Below are 24,741 nucleotides of genomic sequence, written 5' to 3'. Positions count from 1 at the left end.
GGAGAATTGAACCCAGAGATGTGATAATTGAGGAAGTACGGATAGATGTCCCTATACCTACATCCTCAGAAAGGATAATAGTTCCTCTAATTGATCATCACAATGATACATTGGAACATGTAAATGATTATCCATCTCAGAATGATAATATCACTGACGAACCAAATTCGGAGTCACCAGAACAGGTTGTCTTACGCAGGTCTCAGAGAGATCGAAGACCTGCTATTTCAACAGACTATGTGGTGTATCTCCAGGAATCTGAATTTGACATTGGGACAAGTAAAGATCCACTAACATTTTCACAAGCTATACACGGAAATGATTCTAGTAAATGGATCGATGCCATGAAAGAAGAATTGAAATCCATGGATGAAAATCAAGTCTGGGATCTCGTTGAATTACCTGAAGGGAGTAAAAGAGTCGGGTGTAAATGGGTCTTTAAGACCAAACGCGACTCAAAAGGCAATATTGAACGATATAAGGCCAGACTTGTTGCCAAGGGTTTCACTCAGAAAGAAGGCATTGATTACAAAGAGACTTTTTCTCCAGTATCTAAAAAGGACTTTTTCAGGATCATTATGGCATTGGTGGCTCATTATGATTTAGAGTTACACCAGATGGATGTGAAAACGACATTTTTAAATGGAAGTTTGGATGAAGAGGTCTACATGGAGCAGCCAGAAGGCTACTCAGAAAAGGGCAAGGATCACCTAGTATGTAAGCTTAAGAAATCAATATACGGACTTAAGCAAACTTCCCGACAATGGTACTTAAAATTCAATGATACCATTACTGCCTTTGGATTTAAAGAAAACATTGTTGATCGATGTATATACCTAAAGGTCAGTGGGAGTAAGTTCATAATTTTGATTCTGTATGTTGATGATATCTTGTTAGCTAGCAGTGATCTTGGCTTACTTTATGAAACCAAGGGTTTTCTCTCTAAGAACTTTGAAATGAAAGATATGGGTGAGGCATCTTTTGTGATCGGAATCGAAATTTTTCGAGATCGAAAACAAGGACTGTTGGGATTGTCTCAGAAAAGTTACATAGAAAGAGTTCTTGAGAGATTTGGCATGAAAAGTTGTTCATCACTGGACACTCCAATATCAAAAGGTGATAAGTTTAGCCTATCTCAGTGTCCTAAAAATGAGTGGGAGCGCAAAGAGATGGCAAAAATCCCCTATGCATCAGTCGTGGGGAGCTTGATATATGCACAGATTTGCACGAGGCCAGATATTAGTTTTGCAGTTGGCATGCTTGGGCGCTACCAAAGTAACCCAGGGATGTCTCATTGGAAAGCAGCAAAGAGGGTATTGCGATATTTGCAAGGAACTAAGGATTACCAGCTTACCTTCAGAAGAACTGACATTTTGGAGGTAACTGGATACTCAGACTCTGATTTTGCTGGTTGCTCTGATAGCAGGAAATCCACTTCTGGTTATGTTTTCCTGCTGGCTGGTGGAGCGATCTCATAGAGAAGTATGAAGCAAACCATCACTGCTTCATCTATAATGGAGGCTGAGTTTGTGGCATGCTTTGAGGCCATAGTACATGGTTTATGGCTGAGGAACTTTATTTCAGGGCTTGGAGTTATCGACTCTATAGCCAGGCCGCTGAGAATTTATTGTGATAATTCCTCTGCAGTATTTTTTTCCAAGAACGATAGGTATTCTAAAGGTGCCAAGCACATGGAGCTCAAATACCTAAGCGTTAAGGAGGAAGTACAGAAACAAACAGTGTCCATAGAACATATTAGTACTATGCTCATGATAGCAGACCCATTAACAAAGGGTCTAGTAGCAAAGCTATTTAAGGAACATGTTGATAGAATGGGTCTTATGATATGAACATGTTAATGAGCTTGTAAATGTTTTGAATTCTATTTTGACACTTAATGATATCTATTATGGTTATTTTGTTTCTGTTTTTCTTGTCTTTCCACTTTATATATACATTAAATGATGTGGATGAATGATGACAAGATAATGTCAACAATAGACATGAATTGAAACCTAAGGCATTATAGCATTAGCCTTAATTATCCCAATCAAAGATCATGTTAAATTAGGTTACTGATGTTGTGGTACATGGAAGGGAATTTGTTGATTATATAACAGAGGACCGCCATGACTCGCATTAGTATCTAGTTTGACATTGATATTACGGAACTCATAAAATGTAAATTAAGCTATGAAAATTTTCAGGAAATGAATTTGCACAGTATGGTTAATTTCCTGTAATAAACTCATGAACGGAAAATATCATTTATGGGCGTATGGGCCAAGTGGGAGAATGTAAGAGTTCTATTTGAACTCTATGTCCCACTCACCCATATCTGATAGAGTTTTAAATAGTTGTTAGAGTTATAATGGGATTTAAACTCCTAAGAGATAAGATTAACTCTTATCTCTAATTATAGTCTAACTTAAAGACTTAGATTTCATGATGGCCAGAAATCTATAAATAGGACAGAGGGGTTAAAGGGTTCTCATCTACAACATTAGAGTGCCTCTAGCCATCGGGAGACACTAGTGAGGCCAAGTTGCTAGGGTGATCCTTCTCTCATAGCCAGATTTATTTCTTCATCAAACAGATGGAGAAAGGTACGACTTTTACTATTATTATTTATTATTGTGGATCATACAAAATCAAAGATCCATTTATTAATGTTCATGTTATAATATTTAACATTGAGCACATCTCTATGACCATCCCAAATGTATCACCCTTGTGATTTTCAACTAAACAAAAAGAAAGTATCATCTTATATAACTTTCAATCATCATCAATGAAATATGCAGTGGGACACATGTATTTGAGTTTTTACACGGATGTCTATGTATCCATAGTAAAGGAAATCTGATGCCCTTAAAGAGCACTTCTCAACTTATGTTTTTCCCTTAAATACACAACAATCCTTAGCAACCGTAACATGAGATTGAATCCCTACCCACTTAGGCTAAACAACAAGTATAAATCTTTTAAACAATGAACGCATCATCATCAGATGCAACCGCTACTACTTCTTTTTCTTCTTTTTGTTCTTCACCTTTTTTCTTTAGTTGTTCATTTTAAAATTTGTGTACTCTTTCTTCATACACCCAAGTTTACTATAGTAAAGGATTTTTATCTATTTTCTTGAAGTGAACTTTCCTCTTGAGTTGTCATAATCGGATCACTAGTGTGTTGGTGTGTGAAAACCACATGTGCCTACATCGAATTTTTTGTGATTTACGGGAGGCTTATTCATGTATTTTCTTATGTTTTAAACTTTTTGTTGACGTACGTAGCAAGCATGTTATTGGGGTATTTTTTTTTTTTAGGGAAATGCTAGTTGTCCTTAGGATGGGTCCCAAGACAAATTCTCTCCCTCTTTTTTATTTTTTAACTTAGTAATTAAGAAAGTATTTTTTTAATAAAATTATGATTTTTTTAAAAATATTTAAGATCAGCATAAAAAAATGAATGAAAAAAAAGATCAAATGACTTTATCGGAAGCTATCCTCAGGCTATAATACTCTCGGTGAGTGTAGCACGACTATTTTTAAAATTTAACTCAAGATGTCGAACAAATTAGTATCGACTCCATTAGTATTTTTCGTTTACAATTTATCAAAAGGGCAAACAATTAAGAGACTTGTTTCTTATATGATGCTTTCACATAGGATGATCATATGTCAAAATTCTCAATGCAAAGACCAACTAAAAGGGAATGTTTAAGAATTAAAAATTTTTCCTAAAAAACAACTAAAAGGGAATGTTTACCATACCCCTTTGTTAATTAACAACTGTATATAATAATTTAAAACAAGTATCTATCTATCAATCTATCCCACTAGTTTTGTAATTTATTAATCAGAATTAAGTAGTTTAATTAATTATTGCATGATGTTTACAGGCAGACATGATGTACTAATTAAGCCACTAAGGGAGTTCCATAGCAAACCCATCTAATCTACTAAAAATAAACAAACCATTCGTCAAAAGAGCCACGAGATAGTACCTGAATAGATCAAAACAAACAGATCATCTACCCCAGATGGCTCCTTTTCGATCCCTACGTACGTACCTGCAGGTTTCAAAACCTGAGACGTAATTGTCTTGATCTCCTACCTCTATATGTATGCAATATTTAACATGTAACAACTTTGATCAAAAGGCACGTCTCATGCTACCCTCAATTGAATTTAACTAATTGTATATATTGCAAAATCCAAAGCATCAGTCATGGGTCTTAGCTTGCCTCTTACCCTCCCGCGCCACACACCAAATTATCTCCGGCTATCCGTCCCCCTTTTTCTCCCATATTCCCGCTGCGTGATCACCAGCAGTTGCAGCACCCACCTTACACACACACACACACACACATATATATATATATATGCATGTATATATATATATAGTTCCAAACCTCGAGTTCTTCTTCGATCTTCTAATTCTCACAGCCAGCATAAACCAGTTACAAAATCCCTCAGGTATGTTATTTTTTCTGTTCTTTTTTTGGGGAACACAGACCAATAGTGCTACTGCTGTTTTCTCTTTCTTTTTCTAACTTCAAAATCTTCCCAGAAGTCGTTTTGGATGTAGTTTGATGGGGTCGTTAAAGGAAGAGAGAGATGGAAGTTTCAGGGACGAGCAGGAGATAGTACTGAAGAAAAGAATAGTTTATCTATGGTCGTTAATGGTGATGATGATGGGGGGTTTAACTCTGGGATGGTGGGAGTATGAATACCACCCCACAAACAGTCAACTCTGGATGGTGCCCTTTGGTCTCATTCTGCTTGTTACGCCACTCTTTGTCTGGTTTTCCATCTTCGTTTCCGATGCATGTAGCTTATCTGAGGTGGACAATGTTCCAATGGTGAGTCAACCCGTTCGTCCAGTACCAGATGACTCAGTTTGATGCAATAAGCGCGCTGTTACCTACTGATTGAGCATCTTTTCCAGTCAGTTTGTTTGTTGGAATTACTTTTTCTTTTCTCTTAGATTAATTGATTACAAATTCGTGATAACGATCGAGTTCTTATACACTACTACAATGTTATCATACTGATCTCTCCATCCCTTTTTGTATTAAAACTATCAAATTCGGTTAGAACACAGCCCCTTTACAATCATTGTATAAGATACACACATCTACCCAAAAATTGAATAATTATTGTTGGGATAAAGGTTTTGTTTGAGTTAAAACTCTTTGGTAGTCTCTTTTTTTTGTCTTTTTTAACTTCAATTAATTAAACTTTTCGATCACGAAACACTCATCGATCTTTCAATATGGATACTAAACTAGTATGAAAGTACTAATTTGCATTAAACTCTATATCAATCTTTATATTTCATTTTTCATCTTCGATTAAGATTCGAACACTAAATCAAACGAAAAATAAGTCATTTGATATAAGAGTAATGCTACATGTACTTACAAATTTATTTACAATTTTATGTACAAGACCCATTTTATCAATTTTTTTTTTTTAAATTCGAATTTTATAATCTTCACCATATCAATAGCTAATACGTTAACATGTGTTGTTATGTAAGTAAAAATTATATGTATAAATAGCATTTTCCTTGATACAATCTTAAAGGGGCAAAAAAATATATTGGTAATTTAGGGTTTAAATCAAAATATTTTGAAAAAAAAAAAAAAATTCCTTGTGCAAATTGAAAAGTTAATAATAGTTTGGGGATAAAAGGTTGTATAATCTTCCATTTTCATATATATATATATATATATATATATATATATATATATTTTTATGATCTAGATCTGAAGTCTTCAGTACTTGTGCTAGCTAGGTGCTGAATCACGAGCTACGTAATTTGGATAAAAAAAAAAAGTTGCAATAAATTAAAGAATGAGAGTTGCTATGCAATTCCCAATTGGAAAATATAAATAAATGGGGGTTATATCCAAAAGTAAGTCAATGTTTGATAGGGATCAATTCGTGTGAAATCTTTTGAGGATTATTATATTAGTGATGTAAGCGAGAGGGGTTTGTCATAAGTAAGAGCATGCCATGATATTAGCGAGGGAGGTTATGAAAGCCGATCGAAAAGGTAAGAATGCTGCCTCCGGCCCCCACCTTATAATGTGGTACCAAATGGCATCAAGCCTCTATTTTTATCATTTTAAATTCTGGAAATGCACCATCGCTATCCAAGAAAACCTCCACGTGCTTGAGATCGAGTGCAGCTACCCAGCTGATCCACTTCAAATGCACTCTCTCAATTTTTGTTGAATAATGTTACTTTTCCCGACAAATGGTTACCAACAATTTTTTTTATTTTTATTTATTTTTTTATTTTTTTCTTAACGATTAAGGTAATATATTTGAATGATGTTGTGATTTTTTTATTTTTTTTTTACAAAATGTGTAAAGGTATAAAAAAAAAAAAAAATCAAATGATCTTATTGGGATCCAACATCGGGCTACACCCTTAGTGGGTGGAGCACCACTCATTTTTGTTTGTGTTTTTTATGCGTGCCAAGTCAAGCGGTGTACGAGAGATATGCAAGATTTAACATTAAGTTAAAAAAAATAGTACGAAAATAGCTACAACTTTTTTTCCTCTCTAGGTTTCCAAGGGTTATCTACGTAGAGGCGTTCTCTACTGCCGCCAGTGCAGTGACGACCGGGAATGGAGGACTCTCTCCAAAATCTCTATCAGCGGTTATCTCTGACCGAGAAGGAGAATGAAGAAGTGGTGGTGGAACCGGAAAAGCTAGCAGATGAGTTCGTGAGTAGCGGTCGGTGTTTGATCTTGAAATTATTTACTGAGCGACACTATCATCGGGAGATTTTTAAGGGAACAATGAGGAAAGCTTGGCATTTAGTGTTAGGGGTGAAGTTCAGGGATTTAGACTCCACTCTTATGCTCGCCGAGTTTGAAAGTATAAAGGATAAAGAGAAGGTTTTAAGGGGGGGTCCCTGGTCTTTTGATAATCATTTGGTCTTAATGGCTGAAGTTGATGGCCGGAGCCAGGTTCATCAGATTAAGTTGACGACAGCCGCTTTTTGGGTAAGGATCCACGACTTACCTTTAATGGCCCGCACCGAATATGTTGGTCGACTATTAGGCTCGAAAATGGGTACGGTTGAGGAGGTGGATGTGGAGGCAGGGGATATGAAATGGGGTCAGTTCTTGAGAGTACGAGTCCTATTGCCAGTTGATAAACCTCTGCTGCGGGGTTCCAAATTCACGATTGGAGGCAGAGAACCAGTGTGGGTCAGTTTCTCTTATGAAAGACTTCCCATATTTTGCTACCGGTGTGGATGCTTGGGACATAGCGAAAGAGAGTGTGTTAATTCTATACGAGGTCCTGAGTTGGTCTCTGTGAAGGATTTTCCTTACGGTATGTGGCTCCGAGCTGGTACTCGGGCTGGTGTGCAACCATCGATGGTGGAAAACAGAGGACGTAATCCCGTCAAGCTGGGGTCCGATTCTTCCCCGGGGATATCTCCCGATTCAGGCTCAAAGGAGGTGGCGAGTACGGTAGTGGTCGAGAGGGGACTAGATATGGTGATGGAAGGTGGTGCTTCTGCTCTGTCCGAAAATCCACCTGCAACGAAGACACCTGCAGCTTGTCAGGAAACGGTTATTCCGAAACGTGGGAGGCAGGGGCATCCAGAGCAGGGTGAGAAATTACGGAAAAGGGTTAATGGGCCGGAATCTATTCTGAATTCTAAGAAAGATCCGACTAAGGCTCACAATAATGTCCTAAGGCCTGGTGGGCCAGCACAAACGGGTCTAAACAATCCGACTGCATTTTATGAGGAGGGCCTTATCAAAAGGCCTGATGGAGTTAATAGCAAGAAATGGAAACGAACTTCGGTCCTTCATGAAACGACAAAGCCAGGTTTTCAGAAGCTTAAGTTTGGGCGTGAGGCGTCGAAGGGGATTTCCAGAAAACGAAAAGGGGAGAAGACGGTAGGCGATTCTAATGGGCATTCCTCAAAGCGAATGGTCGTTGCTCAAGAACCAGCAGTGGATGGGACCCCCGTTCCGCACTCAGAGATATCGGCGGTGGCTGTGGAGCAGCCACGCCGAGATCCATGAAAATTTGCAGTTGGAATGCACGTGGGCTTGGGAACCCATGTGGCATTCGTACCCTCTGTGATTTAATTCAGAGGGAAGGACCCGATGTATTGTTCTTGCAGGAGACCAGATTGTCCACTCGCGAAATGGAATCCTGTAAGTACAAGTTAGGTTTTCAAAATTGTTTGGGTATTAGTTCTCAAGGAAGGAAAGGGGGTATTGCGTTATTATGGGATGCTGAGATAGATCTATCTGTTATTAATTATTCTTCTAATCATGTTGATGCTATTATTAAAGATTCATGTTTGCGGCAAGGTCACTGGTTTTTAACTGCTATTTATGGGTTTCCCGAAACTCATTTACGGCATCATTCATGGAATCTGATTAAATCCTTATGTCGTGATAATGATAAACCGTGGTTGGTGTTGGGCGATTTTAATAAGATATTGCATGCCCATGAGAAAAGCGGGGGCAATCCTAGGCCTGAAAGACAGCTTAGAGATTTTAGAGAGGTAGTTGATGTCTGTAGACTAAGGGATTTGGGTTATTTAGGGCCAAAGTTTACCTGGTCAAACCGTAGAGCTGGGGATAAATGCATTAGAGAAAGGCTTGATCGGTGCTTGGTTAATTCTGAGTGGTGGGCCAGTTTTCCTAGAGCCCATGTGACGCATGGTGTGGCCGCCTACTCCGACCATTTACCTATTTGGTTAAACTTAGAAGGAGAAGTTGGTTCTCATTTTGTTAAAAAATCCTTTAAGTTTGAAGCCATGTGGGTTGGTGAGGCGGAATGTGAAGACATTATCAAAGGGGTTTGGGGGAGGAGTGAGGGTCCAGCTACTATGAATGAGGCTTTGGGTTTGATTAAGGAGTGTGGAAATCAGTTGCAAGGATGGAATAAAAAAAGTTTTGGTAATGTTCAGGCTAAACTCAATAATGCACAAAAATTTTTACACAATCTGCAGGAGAGGGACCCGGGATATGGTTCCTATTGAAGAACTCAATCTAGCGAGGAGTCAAGTACAGATTTGGTTAGAGAGAAAGGAAATTATGTGGAGACAACGGTCAAAGGCTTTGTGGCTTAAGGAGGGTGATTGTAATACGAGGTATTTCCATATGAAGGCTTCTCAACGTAAGAGAAAGAACCAGATTTTTAAGATCCAAGACGAATTTGGTGTGTGGCAAGAGGGTGTACAGCGGGATAGGGTTATTATTGATTTTTTTAAAGACTTATTCACTAGTTCATCCCCAGCTACGGATGCTGATTCTTTGGGGTTCTTAGCTTCTCTGTCAGGGAGAGTTTCTACCGAAATGAATTCAAATTTGATGAGGGAGTTCACAGCAGAAGAAGTTAAGGCAGCTTTGAATCAAATGAGCCCAACAAAGTCCCCGGGTCCGGATGGGATGTCTCCAATTTTTTTCCAAAAATATTGGAATGTTGTTGGGGGCAATATTACTGCAGCAGTTCTTCACGCACTCAACTCAGGTTCTTTCCCTACTTCTCTAAACCATACTCATCTTGTCTTGATTCCCAAGAAGAAATGTTTGGCTAAAATGGGCGATTTTAGGCCCATTAGTTTGTGTAACGTGCTTTACAAACTTATTGCAAAGACTCTTTCTAATCGACTCAAAACTGTGCTGCCTTGTATTATAAGTGAGAGTCAAAGCGCTTTTGTCCCGGGGCGTCTTATTTTTGATAATGTTTTAATTGCTTATGAGCTGGTCAATTTTCTGAAGCACAAAAAGAAAGGAAAGAAGGGATTTATGTCCTTGAAGTTAGACATGAGTAAGGCTTATGATCGGGTAGAGTGGGTTTTTATTAAGTCCGTAATGGAAGTGATGGGGTTTCATCCGAGTTTTGTTGAGCTGATCATGTTTTGCATTAAATCTGTCTCCTTTTCTGTTTTAATTAATGGGGAAGCGAGAGGCAATATAATTCCTACTCGGGGATTACGACAAGGGGATCCATTATCCCCATATTTATTTCTCATTTGCACTGAAGGGCTGATCTCTTTATTAAGAAGGGCAGGGTCGAGAAATGAAATATCTGGAGTCAAGATTTTTCGTGGTGCTCCTCTCATTAACCACTTACTTTTTGCGGATGATAGTGTAGTTTTTTGTCGGGCGGAGGTGGCTGAAAATAGGAGGGTGCAATCTTTGTTGGAACAATATGAAAAAGTTTCAGGCCAACGTATTAATAAAGAAAAGACAGCTATTGTTTTTAGTGGAAATGTAAGTGAAGTCACTCGGAATGAGATTAAAAACCTGTGGAGTAATTGTGAAATCCAACAATATGAAAAATATCTAGGTCTTCCACCGATCTTAGGGAGGTCAAAGAAAAGTGCTTTTCAGTCTATAAAACAAAGGGTATGGCAAAAGCTTCAAGCTTGGAAGGAGAAGCTGTTGTCACAAGGGGGAAGGAGATTCTTTTAAAAGCAGTTGCCTTATCTATATCCACCTTTACAATGAGCTGTTTCCTCCTCCCTTCCAGCTTTTGTATGGAGTTAGAAGGGTTGATGTCAAAGTTTTGGTGGGGCCAAAAAGGAGCTGAGAGGAAAATTCATTGGTTGAGTTGGTCTAAATTGTGTCAGCAGAAGTCTAATGGAGGATTGGGTTTTAAAGACTTGAGAAGTTTTAATCTTGCGTTACTAGCAAAGCAAGGATGGAGATTATCTCAAGATGTAGGGTCTTTATTACACAGATTACTAAAGGCTAAATATTTCCCTCACACTAGCTTTATGAATGCAAGTCTCGGTAGGTGTCCCTCCTATACTTGGAGGGGTATTTGGGAGGCTCGAAAATGGGTAGAAGCTGGCTGTCGGTGGCGTATTGGAAATGGGAGATTGGTTAATATATGGCATGATAAATGGATTCCTGGACATCTCCCGCTGACAGTAGAAGGAGGTGCTGGAAATGAGAGTATAAATTCTGCTGTGGTGAATTCTTTGTTTGTTGAGGATGCAAATATGTGGGATGTGCAAAAGCTTAGGGCCCTCTTCAATCCAAATTTAGTATCAGAAATTCTTAAAGTTCCTTTATACTCATATGCGGTTGAAGATAGGAGAGTTTGGGAACATGAAAGAAATGGATTATTCAGTGTGAGAAGCTGTTATAGGTTCATTTATTCACATATGGGACTGCAGTGTGCTGAATCTTCTAATATGCATGCTCATCAAAAATTCTGGAAACACTTGTGGAAAATGAGAGTGCCGCATAAAATAAAGATTTTTGGTTGGCGTGCGTGTAAGGATGGGCTTCCTACAGCTGTGAACTTGGTGAAGAAACATGTCCTCTCAGATGATTTGTGTAGCTTCTGTTTTGTGGAGAAGGAAGATACAACCCATGCCGTGGTGAACTGTGCAGCTCTCCAAGGTGTGTGGCGTCTTTACCTCCCTGATTTATTCCTTGATAAGCAACTTACTTTATTTGAGTTGGCTCTACAAATGTGTGAGAGGAAAATGCATGAGAAGCTGCCTATTTTATTTGCTTTGGCTTGGGGATTCTGGTTTAGAAGAAATAAGTGGGTACATGCTCAGGAATTGTTAAGTCCTGCTAAGGTGGCTGAAAGTGCACTTGTTTTGCTGAAAAGTTCTGATCAAGTTCAAGGCCAATCAAGAGTCCAAGCTTTGAAGCATTACAAATGGAAATTACCTCCAACAGGTTGGCTTAAATTAAATGTTGATGCTGCTGTTTTTTCAGAATGGGATAAGGCAGGTGTAGGTGCTGTTTTGAGGGATAAAAAGGGTGGTATTCTTATGGCGATGAGTAGAGCTGAATGTTTAATGGAAGGGTCCGAGGGCGCTGAGCTTCTGGCCATATTTAGAGGCCTGCAGCAGTGTGTCTCTATGGGTGTTTCTCAGTTACTGGTGGAGAGTGACAGTTTATTATGTATTGAAGCCCTTAATGATGATAGCATGTCTAATTCTTTATTAGGTGTGTGTTATATTATGAGATTAAGAAGCTGGTACCGTGTTTTACAGCTTGTATGTTTTCTCATGTTTATAGGGAGGGCAATATGGTAGCCCATAAGTTGGCTAGGACTGCGTTTCAAGTTGATAGTATGGCTATTTGATGGAATTGTATTCCGGACTGTATTTCTCAAGCCGTTTGGCTTGATAATTGTCTATAATCACTTTGATTTCCTATGAATGAATGATATGATCTTTCTATAAAAAAAAAAATAGTACAAACGATATGGAGAGATTCCACTAAATTATTAAGAATAATTTAACTGTGGTAATTTTATATGAGAGCATAGATTTTAAATTCGAATGCTGAGTCTACATTTTACTTTTATTTAATTAAATATTTCATATGTTGGATCAATTTATTAAGGAATGAGTCTAGCCCATGTGTGGGGGTACGTAATATGAGAAAGAGTAATTCTACTCATCATTCATTTTACCATCATCTTCTCATCATCTCATGATATGATATTAAATGATTGGATACTATTTATTATGTTTCACCTGTGGACCTATCATTTAATAACACGTCAAAAAATGTTGAGAATATGATGATAAAAAGGATAATAAATAGATTTTTCCGGGAGTATATATTAAGATATAAAATAAGAAAAACTCTACTCAGCAGCTTTACACCACATATCTGCTGAGGGAAAAAAATAAAAAATAGAAACTCACATCAACAGATGGTGCAGTGTAGGGCTGCTGAGTAGAAGAACTCATAAAATAAACAATAAAATCTTGTTCTTTTTATAAGTTTAACCTTTTAAGACAAGTTGCGATTTTATATAAATACCAAAAAAAAAAAAAAATTAGAAAGCAAGAAATAAGAACTAATGATAAGAACTAATGATTGGGAAAATGTTTCAAATAAATTGGACCAGTCCATATTTTTACTCGAATAACTTTAATTTGACACGATGCAGTGTTGGATTGCTATGATGTGCATTGTATAAGATCTCGATTAAGGCAGTTGTTGTAGAATAAAATTCTCATTTTGTCGGTGTCGGAGAGAGAACATGAAACTCTTGGAAATTAGCAGTACACAAAAGGCGACACGACGAAACTCGGTGACTTGCGCTTGGGGACCATTCGCGTAGGCACCCGAGGCTCTCTTATTCATGTATTTCTGCCGTGTAAATGCTTCTAGCCCAAGGATATATTGTCGAACCCAAAGCATAAAACTCATAATTAAAAAACATATAGATAATTAAGCTCAAGACATATCGGAGTTTACAGAAGCTAACTAATCCCGTTTGGACAAAAGGACTTCAACAGTGATGAGTACCTAAAAGAAGGATGAAAGGCCTAGGTTGATCATAAGTCAAAATTCGTCCATTTATATACAATGTTGAGTCTAGAAGAAGATAGCTATATGCTAGATATAACAAAGTTTTTGCTATTTATGTAGAGAACACAAATGCTCTCTCTTAATAACCAAATTTACATAGAAGTTTCTCCCCACATCGACCTAGAAGACATGATTTTCTTATGAATAGCTTATATGTTTATTGAAAATCTATGATCATCACAAAGTCTACATGCTTAAATCACATGTTATCATGATCCTATTGATGTTTGATATCATGTGAGATCTAGAACTGCCATGTATTTGTAAATAAGATCTTAATAAATCTTTTGCCTGGTAAGATATAATAAGCCATTAGGCTAAGCGAAGCTGGTATATTGAGCAACACCGAACGATCCAGTGGGATTGAGAATACGCTAGCTTGGCAAAACCTAGCAACCAAGTGGGGGTTATACTTGCATCCCCAATTACATGCTGGTATGATATTTGTGTGAGGTCATCATGTCTATAATCATGTTTATGAGGTCACGGGTTGCTTGAAAACAGCAAGGTGCATGGTTACAAGTTGGAAGTCAAGGGTAGGCTAATTAAGGGTAATTAATAGCTTTTTAAATAAATGGTGCATGAGATTAGAGATTCATGACTTTATATTACTTACGCTATGACTAGGTGATTATCGACGCACTAATTGTTACTCGGAGTGAGTTGCAAGGTAAGTACTATGATCACGCCCTTCATTATTACACATGTTTTCCAAGTTATGCAAGTATAAATGATCATCACTTTACAGAATGCATCATTTCAAAATGAAATCATGAGCCTGTTTTATAAACAAAAAGCTCATTGCTCATGTCGTGGTTTTTAAAGTATTATCAAGTGTAATGCCTACTTACTTACTGATAGCTCCTTTTACGTACCCTATAATTATAAAAGTATGTGAATATGAATGGATTTGATTGTCTGAATGATGTTATGATTGACAGTGAATAAAAGATGAATGATAACATACTATGGTACCAAAGATTCAGGGGAGGATGGCAAAGCCTAGAGTTGCTCATTAGCATTACACCTAATGACAACCATCTCTTTTAACGGTTTAAGAGGCCTACGAGTGGGATCATTATCGTCGAGATCGCTATACCTAACACATGGGGCTAATTCTGTGTGATAAGAGATATGAATGCTATGACAGATATGATATGACGGCTTGACTGTGAATAAATGATTGAGGAATGTTTACGTTTATGTCTTGTTTTTGATGATTTTAAAAGAAAAAGCCCATCTTATGTATATTATTCTTACTATGTGAAGCATTACTAATTGACTATTTGACAATTTTTTGTTTTAAATGTTATAATTATCCATAGGTGATGATTTATAAGAATGAAACAGTAGGATAGGATTTGGCTCTAGAAGACGAGGCAAAGACCTAGACTGTTGTGGAAATTTTAGATTTAGGTCTCGTTTGGTTACACAAATGAGATGAGATGAAGGTTAAATAAAAGATTGTTAGAATATAATTTTTTTTATATTATATTTGTTTTGAAATTTAAAAAAATTAAATTGTTTATTGTATTTTTGTGTGAAAGTTTGAGAAAGTTATAATGATTAGATAAGATGAGATAATTTGTGTTACCAAACAAGGCCTTATGCTTTTATTTTAGGATGTGCCTCAGTGGACTCTTTTTTAATTTTCATAATTTTCAGTATTTAATAAAGTTGGCTTTTTGGGTTTATATTAAAACTGTGGAATCTATTATCCCTGACTTCTATGCGATTTTAAACGTCAGTTCCTGATTTTAAGAGCTGCTTTTGAAATTCTAGCTGCGAGATGTTAGACGTACGAGTTATGTGCAGCAAATATTTAAAGTTCTTTAAAGTTGATCTCATGCAGTAAATGGTTTAATGATATTTTAGATTATATAATGTAATTTTTATTACCATTAGGGATACACAAAAATCCAGTCAAACAAGATGCCCAATAAGAACATGCACGCCCGGACTGATAAAATATTCATACAAAAGGGTTATTATATCCATTTATAAGTTGTTTCTCTATCTTTAACTAAGGTTGTAAGCCTAGTTTATTCCTGTATGCAGCTATGCAGCTTGTGAAATTTGAAGTACTTCGTTGTGTTCCGAATTGAACTTCATTCATAACTGCCTATGAATAATAATAATAATAATAATTCAAAAATACTATTTAACCACAATCAAGCATTAATCAAAAAGTGTAAGACAGATGTGTTGAACACTAACATAGCATATGAAATAACAGCTTATTCAACTTGTACAGATATTTGTTTTAGCATTATAGCATTGCACAGAAATTTGATGTAAACTTGGCCATACATGTCGAGCAAAAATAAAATAAACCATAGAAACATAAATGGTGTAAGAAAAATAAGCAAAATCACTCAATCTTCGTTATTGTGCATCAAAGTTGATTTCCCTAACCCGTCTTGCTCTAGTGGTATCCAATCTATTAAGGATCTGTATTACTGCACTTTATACTGGGAAATCCCAAGAATTTCCCTTCAGTTAGGCTGACCACTCAACAATTAAAATCCAATAGTCCTAATATGTTTACATAAACCCTCATCAAGATCACGAAAACAGATTATTTCAAACACATTGTACAACAGTTTTTTGAGTCAAGGTTACAAGCATCATAAAGCAAAATACAAGAGCTACAGTGCCATAATGAGGTAAAATTGGAAGCTCACCAGGATTCAAGCTTCAACATTTGATCGTGTGGGGAATTCGAGGCCCTGAAGTGCAGGAATGTTGTCTAAATCATCTTTTGAGTACAGGGGTAATAGCCATAGTGCCTTCTTTGTGCCAAAAACCTATAAGACAGAATTAACCACACATAGTAAAGTGAGACAGACAGAGTTCCAAAAGGTAGTATGAATTACACAGGCCACACAATTTCTCATTGATTGAGAGACGCTCCCGTAGAGTTTATTTCCTCTTTTCTTCGACATTTCTTAGAATTGCATCTCCATCGTGATTGAGGATTTGTCTGTTCTATATATCCAGGACTTAAAATTTCAATTACCCTAGTTTACCTAACCTAGAGAGAGTAAGTCTATAGCAAAAATGCTCAAATATCATTTAGACCACAAAATATCAAGTGCAACATAAATGAACACCATTAAACATAAGCAATATCATACCAGACATAATGTGTCATTACATTAACCATTCTTTTTTTTTTTTTATAATTAATAAGAATTTTATTTCCAAGAATAAGCACAACCCAAGTACACAAGAAGTATACAAAAGAAATACCTACTACACACTAGAAAGCAGGAAACTATGACAGAAACAGATTCAGTACATTATCATCATTCCTTACAAAGATCCTAGCCCACAAACTCAAAGTAGAAAAGAAAAAATAACGAAGATCTTCAAAAGAACGCTCTGTCTTCAAAACATCTTCCATTCCTTTTCAGCCATAAACACCACATCAAACACAAAGGAATCATTCTCCATCTGGCAGCGGCACATTTCCTTGCCTCGAAACCATGCCAACATGCAAGGAGATCCACAATTTCCTTAGGCATCACCCAATATAAACCTGTCCGACCAATAACCTCATTCCACAAAGACTTTGCCACCTCATAATGTAAAAAAAGATGATTTACAGATTCACCATCCTTCTTGCACATGACACACCAATCAACTATACACAAACCACATTTTCTAAGGTTATCCGTGGTCAATACTTTCCCTAGAGCAACCACCCAAATGAAGCACGCCACCTTGGTAGGTACCTTCACCCTCCAAATGCTTTTCCAGGATAATACACAGCCAGAATGACAATTAAGCACCATATAAAAAGAGCTGACTGAAAACCTGAAATCTCCAACATGATCCCACAATAGCCTGTCCTCTCGTTCCCTGCATCACTTTTGAGTTATAAATTCTTCCCAGAAAATCTGAAACAACATTCACTTCCCAGTAATTTGCATCTCTAATAAAGTCAACATTCCATAGAATATTATTATCCGTACATTGAAGGTAATCTGCCACAGCAACATTTTGGTCCCTTGCAATCTTGTAAAGAGATGGAAAATCTGATTTAAGAGCTGATTCCCCACACCAAATGTCATGCCAAAAGGGAATCCTCTTCCCTTCCCCCACCTTAAATTTAATATGTTTAGAAAACTCCCCCACCCTTTCCTAATACCCTGTGATAAACTCAACCCATACGCTTCTCTAACTTCATTAGAACACCAATCCCCCCACCCACTCCCATATTTAACAACAACAACACTCTTCTATAAAGCATCTCTCTCTTCATTATATCTAGAAAGCTATTTTCCAAGGAGTGCTTTTATTAAACAACCTCAAATTTCTCACCCCCAATCCTTTACAAGAAACCGGTTGACAAACTTTATTCCAACTAACCAAATGAAACTTATTTTCCTCTCCTATTCCTCCCCATAAGAAATTACGATTAATATTCTCAATTCTACAAGCAACCCCAGCTGGCAAAGGGAAAAGTGAAAGAAAATACGTAGGAAGATTAGACAACGTACTCTTTATCAAAGTAATTATTCCCCCTTTAGACAAATATAACTTTTTCCATCTAACCAACATTCTCTCAATCTTCTCAATAGCCCCATCCCATATCAAAACAGATTTGTGAAGGGCCCCCAAGGGAAGACCAAGATACTTCAGCGGCAGTGAAGCAATCTTACACTCCAAACTATTAGACAAATCTGAAATATTACCTACGGCACCCACCGATACAATTTCAGACTTGTTTTTAGGTTAATCCTGAGACCCGAGACAGCTTCAAAACATAACAACAATGCTCTCAAAGATCGAATATGTTCTTGATTGGGCTCACTGAAAATCAATGTGTCATCGGCAAAAAGAAGATGAGATAATTTCATGCTATTCCGATCCTCATTGTCCACCTCAAAACCCGACAAGTACCTTCCTTCTACCGCCGCTTCCAACATTCTACTCAATGCATCAATGACAAGGACGAAAAGAAAAGGAGATAGTAGATCTCATTGTCTCAAACCACGTGAACTATTAAAAAACCCAACTAGAATGCCATTCACCAAAATGGAAAATCTCGACGTCAAAATGCAATGTTTGATCCACATACACCATTTCTCTCCAAAAACCATATCTCCCAAGCAAATACAAGAGGAAATCCCAACTAACATGGTCATACGCTTTTTCCATGTCCAATTTAATCAAAATTCCAGATTCATTAGATTTAATTCTACTGTCCACATACTCATTAGCAACTAATACCGAATCAGGAATTTGTCTCCCTCTTACAAAGGCATTTTGAGATTTCAATAAAATATTTCCCAACACCCCACTCATACGATTAGCTAACACCTTAGAGATTATCTTGTATACCCCATTCACCAAACTAATAGGCCGAAAATCCCACATCTCCACAGCCCCTACCTTTTTGGGAGTAAGTGCTATAAATGTAGCATTGAAACTTCTCTCAAATTTCATAAATGTATAAAATTCATGAAAAACCTTCATATTATCCTCTCGTACTATATCCCAACAAGATTAAAAGAAAGCCATTAATTGGGAGTTCTTACTCTATGTAATTGGGAGTTCTTACTCTATGTGCTTGGGAGGTGTGCGGTTTTGGGGAGAAATGGTGTTCGTGGATTAGATGGTGTATTTCAACGGTGAGGTTTTCAGTATTGGTGAATAGCAGCTCAAATGGTTTATTTAATAGCTCTTGAGGACTAACACAAGGAGATCTTTTGTCCCCACTCCTATTTGTTCTTGTTATGGAGGCACTTAGTAAAATGATTCTAGCCTTGGTGAACAGTGGCTTTATCGAGGGATTCTCGGTGGGTAATCCTAATAGGGGCACCATTAATCTATCTCATTTATTGTTTGCAGATGATACACTGATTTTTTGTGAGCCAGAACAAAACCAAATTCAAACATTGAGGGCATTATTACTTTTTTTTTAAGCAGCATCCGGGTTAAAAGTGAACTTTGATAAATCAGAATTGGTGCCAATGGACAATGTCATAACATCCGGCAGCTATCTAGTATCCTTGGATGTAAAGTTTCCTCTCTTCCCATGAATTACCTTGGTCTTCCTTTGGGGGCAGCTACAAGATCTATATCGATTTGGGATACAGTGGTGGAGCAGATTGAATGCAGAATGGCAGGTTTGAAGAGATTATATCTCTCAAAAGATGGTAGGATTACTCTTATCAAAAGTACTCTTTCTAATCTACCAATCTATTTTTTTATTTGTATTCCCAATTCCAGCAAGTGTGGCGAACCGTATTAAGAAGTTGTATCATGATTTTCTTTGGAATGGGATAGGAGAAGAATTCAAGTATCATCTAGTCAAGTGAGATAAGGTATGTTCTCCCCGTCTCTTTGGGTGGGTTGGCTATTAAAAATTTGAAGATTTTCAATCGAGCTGTGCTTGGGAAGTGGTTGTGGAGATATAACATGGAACTAGAAGCCTTATGGAAGTCAGATATTGATTGCAAATATGGAGGCATGTTGGGGTACTAAGGAGGTTCACGGGGTTTATGGAGTGAGAATTTGGAAGCACATTCGAAGAGGGTGAGTGAGGGATCTTTAATTGGCATACTAGACTGGTGTTGGGCGATGGATCTAGAATAAAATTTGGGACTGACTTGTGGTGTGGAGATCAAGCCCTAAAGGATTCATTCCCATCAGTTTTTAGGATTGCAGGTAAGAAAGATGCCTTAGTGGCTAATTGAATAGAGTTATCTAGGGACCTAGTCCAACGAAATGTGAGTTTCACTAGAGCCGTGTAGTTTGGGGAGGTGGGGGTTGGGGGTTGTCTTACGGGGGGGTGGGGGTTGGGGAGGTGTGTTCTATTCCAATTCGGGCTTGATGTATTTTGTATAGATTTCTAATTTTCATGATTTTTTTGGGTCATTTGGGGCTAGCTAGTATGAGCTAGGTGTTTTTTTATATACGTCCAGTGTACTTGGTTACTCTTATTGATATATATAATATTTTTACTTATCAAAATAAAATTTTACTAAAGCCGTCCAAGATTGGGAAGTTGGCAGCATTGAGGAGTTCTTTGGTCTTCTATACACCATGATGTCGAGAACCCACAAAGCAGATAAGATGTGGTGAATACCCACTGGTAAAGATACATTCTCGGTCCGTTCTTTTTATAAGTCGCTTACACAACCACAGAATATGCAATTCCCATGGAGAAAGATATGGAGAAACAAGGCGCCTTCCAAAGCGGCATTTTTTGTGTGGACAACAACATTATGTAAGATCTTGACGATGGATAATCAACAGAGACATAAGGTGATCATACTAGATTGGTGTTGTATGTGTAGGAAAAATGGTGAAACTGTGGATCATTTACTATTGCAATGTGAGGTGGCTAGACCATTATGGAATGAAGTGTTTAATAGAATGGAGTTAGCTTGGATTATGCCTACCACAGTGACAGAGTTCATGGCCAGCTAGATAAATCTACGATGTCTCCAACAAATCTCTACGGTGTGGAAAATGGTCCCGATTTGTATTATGTGGTGCCTATGGAAGGAGCAAAATGAACGGACATTTGAAGACAAGAAGCGCTCACTAGAAGAACTTAGATTCTTTTGGAGAAACCTAACCTTTTGAATTCGTAATTCATTTTCTTCCAAATGTGACCTAGCATTGTTTTCATTATTGTTATAATTATTATTATTGTAGAACTACAGAAATTTACTATCACAGAATACAAGTCCCCAGTAAGCCTTTCAAAATCATCAACAACAAGTCATTCTAAATCAATTTTTGTGTCCACACAAAGTTAAGAAAGAAGAGATTTGTCTCACCTGCTCAAAATTCCTCTTCTTGCCCACATCATATCTCCACCTTACTGCTTTTTTCTTCTCATAAACCTGATACATTATTTTGAGATGATTTTATATGATATTTAACCAAGGCCCCAACCATCAAGAGCAAACAGCCTTGTGTGCATTAGGTGTGAAAATTTTGAAATTATAAAAATAAAAAGTATTATATTTTCAAGTCATCGAGACAATGATAGCCCATTCATTTTCCGCAAACTTTGGTCACCTATACTCTTCTAAAAGTAGTCTTTTTTGGTGGAATGGTAGAATAATTGCACATTTCCTATCTGTTATAGGTTAAAATAACTGACAGCTTATTTTTATACATTCCTGAGAAGAATACATGGCAGGTCAGAGTGAAATGTCAAAGACTATTGTGGGTATCACAGCGCAAAGGTAAACTCACTTGATCAAAATCTAAAAACGAAGTAAAAAGAAAATGTTTATTACCTCTACTGATGTGGTATTGCTTGACACAAGAGATGCATGCATAATTACGAAACAAAGTAGACTCAGTGCAAAGGCTAAATTTAGAACTGCATCAAGATTCAAGGCACACAATCTGTAAGGAACGTGGAAACAATGAGAAAGCAGAACTAATGCATGGAGATGAATAGAGGAAAATGAAGAATTTAGGCAGAACACTTACCAAAAGCCAAAAAAATTATTGCAAGACTGCCAGGAGAGCTGGAATGATTCTTGGCTTCAGTAAAGAATTCAATAAAACTAGGCAGCAAAACTAAGGTATCCAATGTTGTCTCCAGGAAAGTATACAACTGTCAAGGGAAAAGGTAAGAAAAGAAAGAATTAAGCCAAGAAAAAAGAAGCTAGTCATCCTTGGTAACACCCTTCCCCCCCCCAACCCCTGCCCCAGGGAAAAATGAGAGAGAGAGAACAAAGACAACATCAGCAGCACAACCTCGTCTCCTTTTTCTTGTTTTGGGTAAACTTTCTATGTATATTAAGAAGGTATAGATTCCTAGTTATGAGAATTTACAAAAGTCCCAGGTGCCAGTCCCTAAACTGAAAGAAAAATAATATGAAGCACCCGTTTTTTATAAGTAATAATATGAAACAGCCTTTTTTATAAGTAATAATATGAAACAGCCGTCATGTGCTGGGTGTTAAGACCCAATCATCCGGGTCCTAGTTCCTGTGGGCTTTGCCATCCACTTTTTTTTTTTTTTTTGGGCTTTTCCATCTTCCAAGTCAAAGTTAAATACAATAACTTCAGGCATATTTACTACTTTGAGACTCACATAACAGTCTTGACTATCAAAGAATATAAATTTACCAAGAAAAGAAGAAAAAACTTGTAGTTGCAGGCTCCAACACAATTCACCACCCAAACACAATGGTGATCCATCTTTAGAACACATCTTTGGCCTGCACAATAGATTTAAAAAGATTACAAAAATTGGATATACCAATAAAACACCTTATGGGATTTCTGACATTTTCCTGTAAACTGAATGCAAACAAAAGCCTGCAGCAACATTATAAACCCGTGAATGGTCTGAAAAATTAGATTAAAAATATGAAAATTCTTTCAGACAAGATTTGTGGATGATAAAGAACAAATGTACAGAATCATTTGTGATGATTAAGTAAGTCATAACATTCTTGAAGAGCTATTACTTTATAATTGGAATAACTTTCACTTTACAACATGCTGCTGATTTCAATAAGAACCAGGTTGCATAGCAACTACACAAACAAAAGTACAAGGGAAAAAAACATCATAGTTCAAACAGGGAACAGGCATCATATGTGTGGTTCCAACCCCTTTGGAACAGAAATAAAAAAAGAAAAGAAAAGAATTCTATTTGTCAAGAAGCATTTGCTTCAGGGACATCGACTAAGCAGATGAGCAAAATATTTCAGAAAATAGCAGGAAAGAAAGTCCAACTGTTGATGTAGTTCAAAGAAAGAAATGTCTTTTTTTTTTTTTTCACTTCCTTATGTCCAGGATAAAGAAAATTTTACTCTTTAAGAGATGGCAGAAAACTTATGTGGCTTAAGAACATGTTAAGAAGCGTAGATCTTTTGAAAGAGGGCTGAAAGACGCAGAGATGAAGGAATTCGAAATCCCATCTATTTTCTAGATATAAAAAGGTGTAAGACAGAAGACTTATCAGCAAGCGCCGGAGAATAGAATATTTCAGCCCAAAAAGAAAAGGAATAAAACATGCTAAATACAAGCATTATAGAAACCGATGAGCAACATTAGAAAGCAGGTTGGCTTACAAATGGAGCAATGATGGCAACGTGGTGGCTTGCCATTTTGGCATCGACTACAATAGCCTGTCTGTTTCCTTTCCAGTCCATCCGAGGAAGACCATGTAGAAGCTAAAGCCTCCGGCACGACATTATCAGACATTTGCATAGAACGACCAGCCTCCAAATTCTCCTCTTCTGCTAGAGGTCTCCAATTTTCAGGGACAGATCCCGGGTCTCTAAAGACTACCATACAGTAACTCCATGATAACAGCATAAGCTAAAAGAATGGATGAAGCTTAATTAGAACATGATATGACTGTTTTGGGATAAACCTTGATACTAACGCATTTTTACCTATCAAGAAATTAAAGCTCGATAGTTCAGCTTTGATTTCCTCATAACCCAAATTTTAGTTATCTCAGAATCGGATTCAATCAAACAAGCGAAATGAAAATGAAATCGACAGCGAGATCGATATCAAGTGAGTAACAGATATATTACCAGAAAATGGAACAGTATGAGTATGGAGAAGGCCAGAAACGAGTAGACTCCACCACGAAGCAACTGGGGGCCCCAGGTGAGCACTACAACGGCGTAGTACGAGACGGCAATAATTCCGGCGACCAGGAGGATCATGAAGTAGCCAAGGACTTTGAGGCCCGAGCAAAATTTGAATACGTTTATGTCCATCCCGGGATTGGAAAGCGGGCCTATCCCGATTTGGGAGATGACTGAGACAGGTCTTCTGGTTCGGGGTGGGAATAGGCGTTTCCAGATATTCGGAGCCAGGTTTAAATGTGTTCTCCGACACGGAATTGGAATAGGAACTTCGGTTCGCACTTGATTCGCGGGACGATGTTAACAGAACGGTTTGGACGTCCGAGAAAGCAAGGCACAACCAGTTCGGTAGCCCGCTTCGGAGATAGAAAGTTATGCGGGTCGGATAATCAATGGTCACCAGGTCGGACTCGGACCCGGGACAGTCGAATGAGTCTTGGAAGAGATTTCCTTTTTTTTTAAATTTTTTTTCGTGACTTTCTTTTCTATTTTTAAAGAAAAATAGTACCTGCTTTCTTTTCTTTTTTTTAACCAAAAAAGGAAGGCGACCAGTGTAGCAACCCTCATTAAAATGATCATAGGAATCTCTTCTTATTACAAAATGTCCGGTTTAAATCATAGTTACTGTCTCAAGGGCGAGCTTGTCACTACAGCACCACCAAAATATCAAGCTAGTTCAAAGCTCATCTCATGGTCCAAAAGCCACGCTTTACTACTACAAGTAGTTTTAACTTACATCTTGACTCGAACTCCTGACCTCGAAACTATGAAATCTCAGCTCGTACTAACT

General features: G+C 37.4%; 2 protein-coding genes across 4 annotated transcripts; one reads left to right on the top strand and one right to left on the bottom strand.

The window, feature by feature from the left end:
• Window positions 1-8,060: 8,060 nt before the first annotated feature.
• Window positions 8,061-9,035, top strand: LOC108984903. Its single transcript, XM_018957002.1, has one exon. The coding sequence runs from the start codon at window positions 8,061-8,063 to the stop codon at window positions 9,033-9,035; it is 975 nt and encodes a 324-aa protein (XP_018812547.1).
• Window positions 9,036-15,299: 6,264 nt separating this feature from the next.
• Window positions 15,300-24,317, bottom strand: LOC108984904 (probable protein S-acyltransferase 12). 3 transcript variants are annotated; one of them, XM_018957006.2, is made up of 8 exons: window positions 23,895-24,317; window positions 23,421-23,670; window positions 22,468-22,559; window positions 21,823-21,949; window positions 21,624-21,709; window positions 21,156-21,221; window positions 16,041-16,163; window positions 15,300-15,478 (listed from the first exon to the last, which is right to left on the bottom strand). In XM_018957006.2, the coding sequence occupies exons 1-7, from the start codon at window positions 24,081-24,083 to the stop codon at window positions 16,047-16,049; spliced, it is 927 nt and encodes a 308-aa protein (XP_018812551.1). In that variant the 5' UTR covers window positions 24,084-24,317; the 3' UTR covers window positions 15,300-15,478; window positions 16,041-16,046. The 3 variants fall into 3 exon arrangements, with proteins under 3 accessions (XP_018812551.1, XP_018812550.1, XP_018812549.1); XM_018957005.2 differs by lacking the exon at window positions 15,300-15,478 and adding an exon at window positions 15,560-15,911; XM_018957004.2 differs by lacking the exon at window positions 15,300-15,478 and having other exon boundaries at window positions 15,920-16,163; window positions 23,895-24,316.
• Between the last annotated feature and the right edge of the window lie 424 nt (window positions 24,318-24,741).

Source organism: Juglans regia, chromosome 7, assembly GCF_001411555.2.
Source record: "Juglans regia cultivar Chandler chromosome 7, Walnut 2.0, whole genome shotgun sequence".
Lineage (NCBI taxonomy): Eukaryota > Viridiplantae > Streptophyta > Magnoliopsida > Fagales > Juglandaceae > Juglans > Juglans regia.
This window is presented reverse-complemented; position numbering and strand designations above follow the sequence as displayed.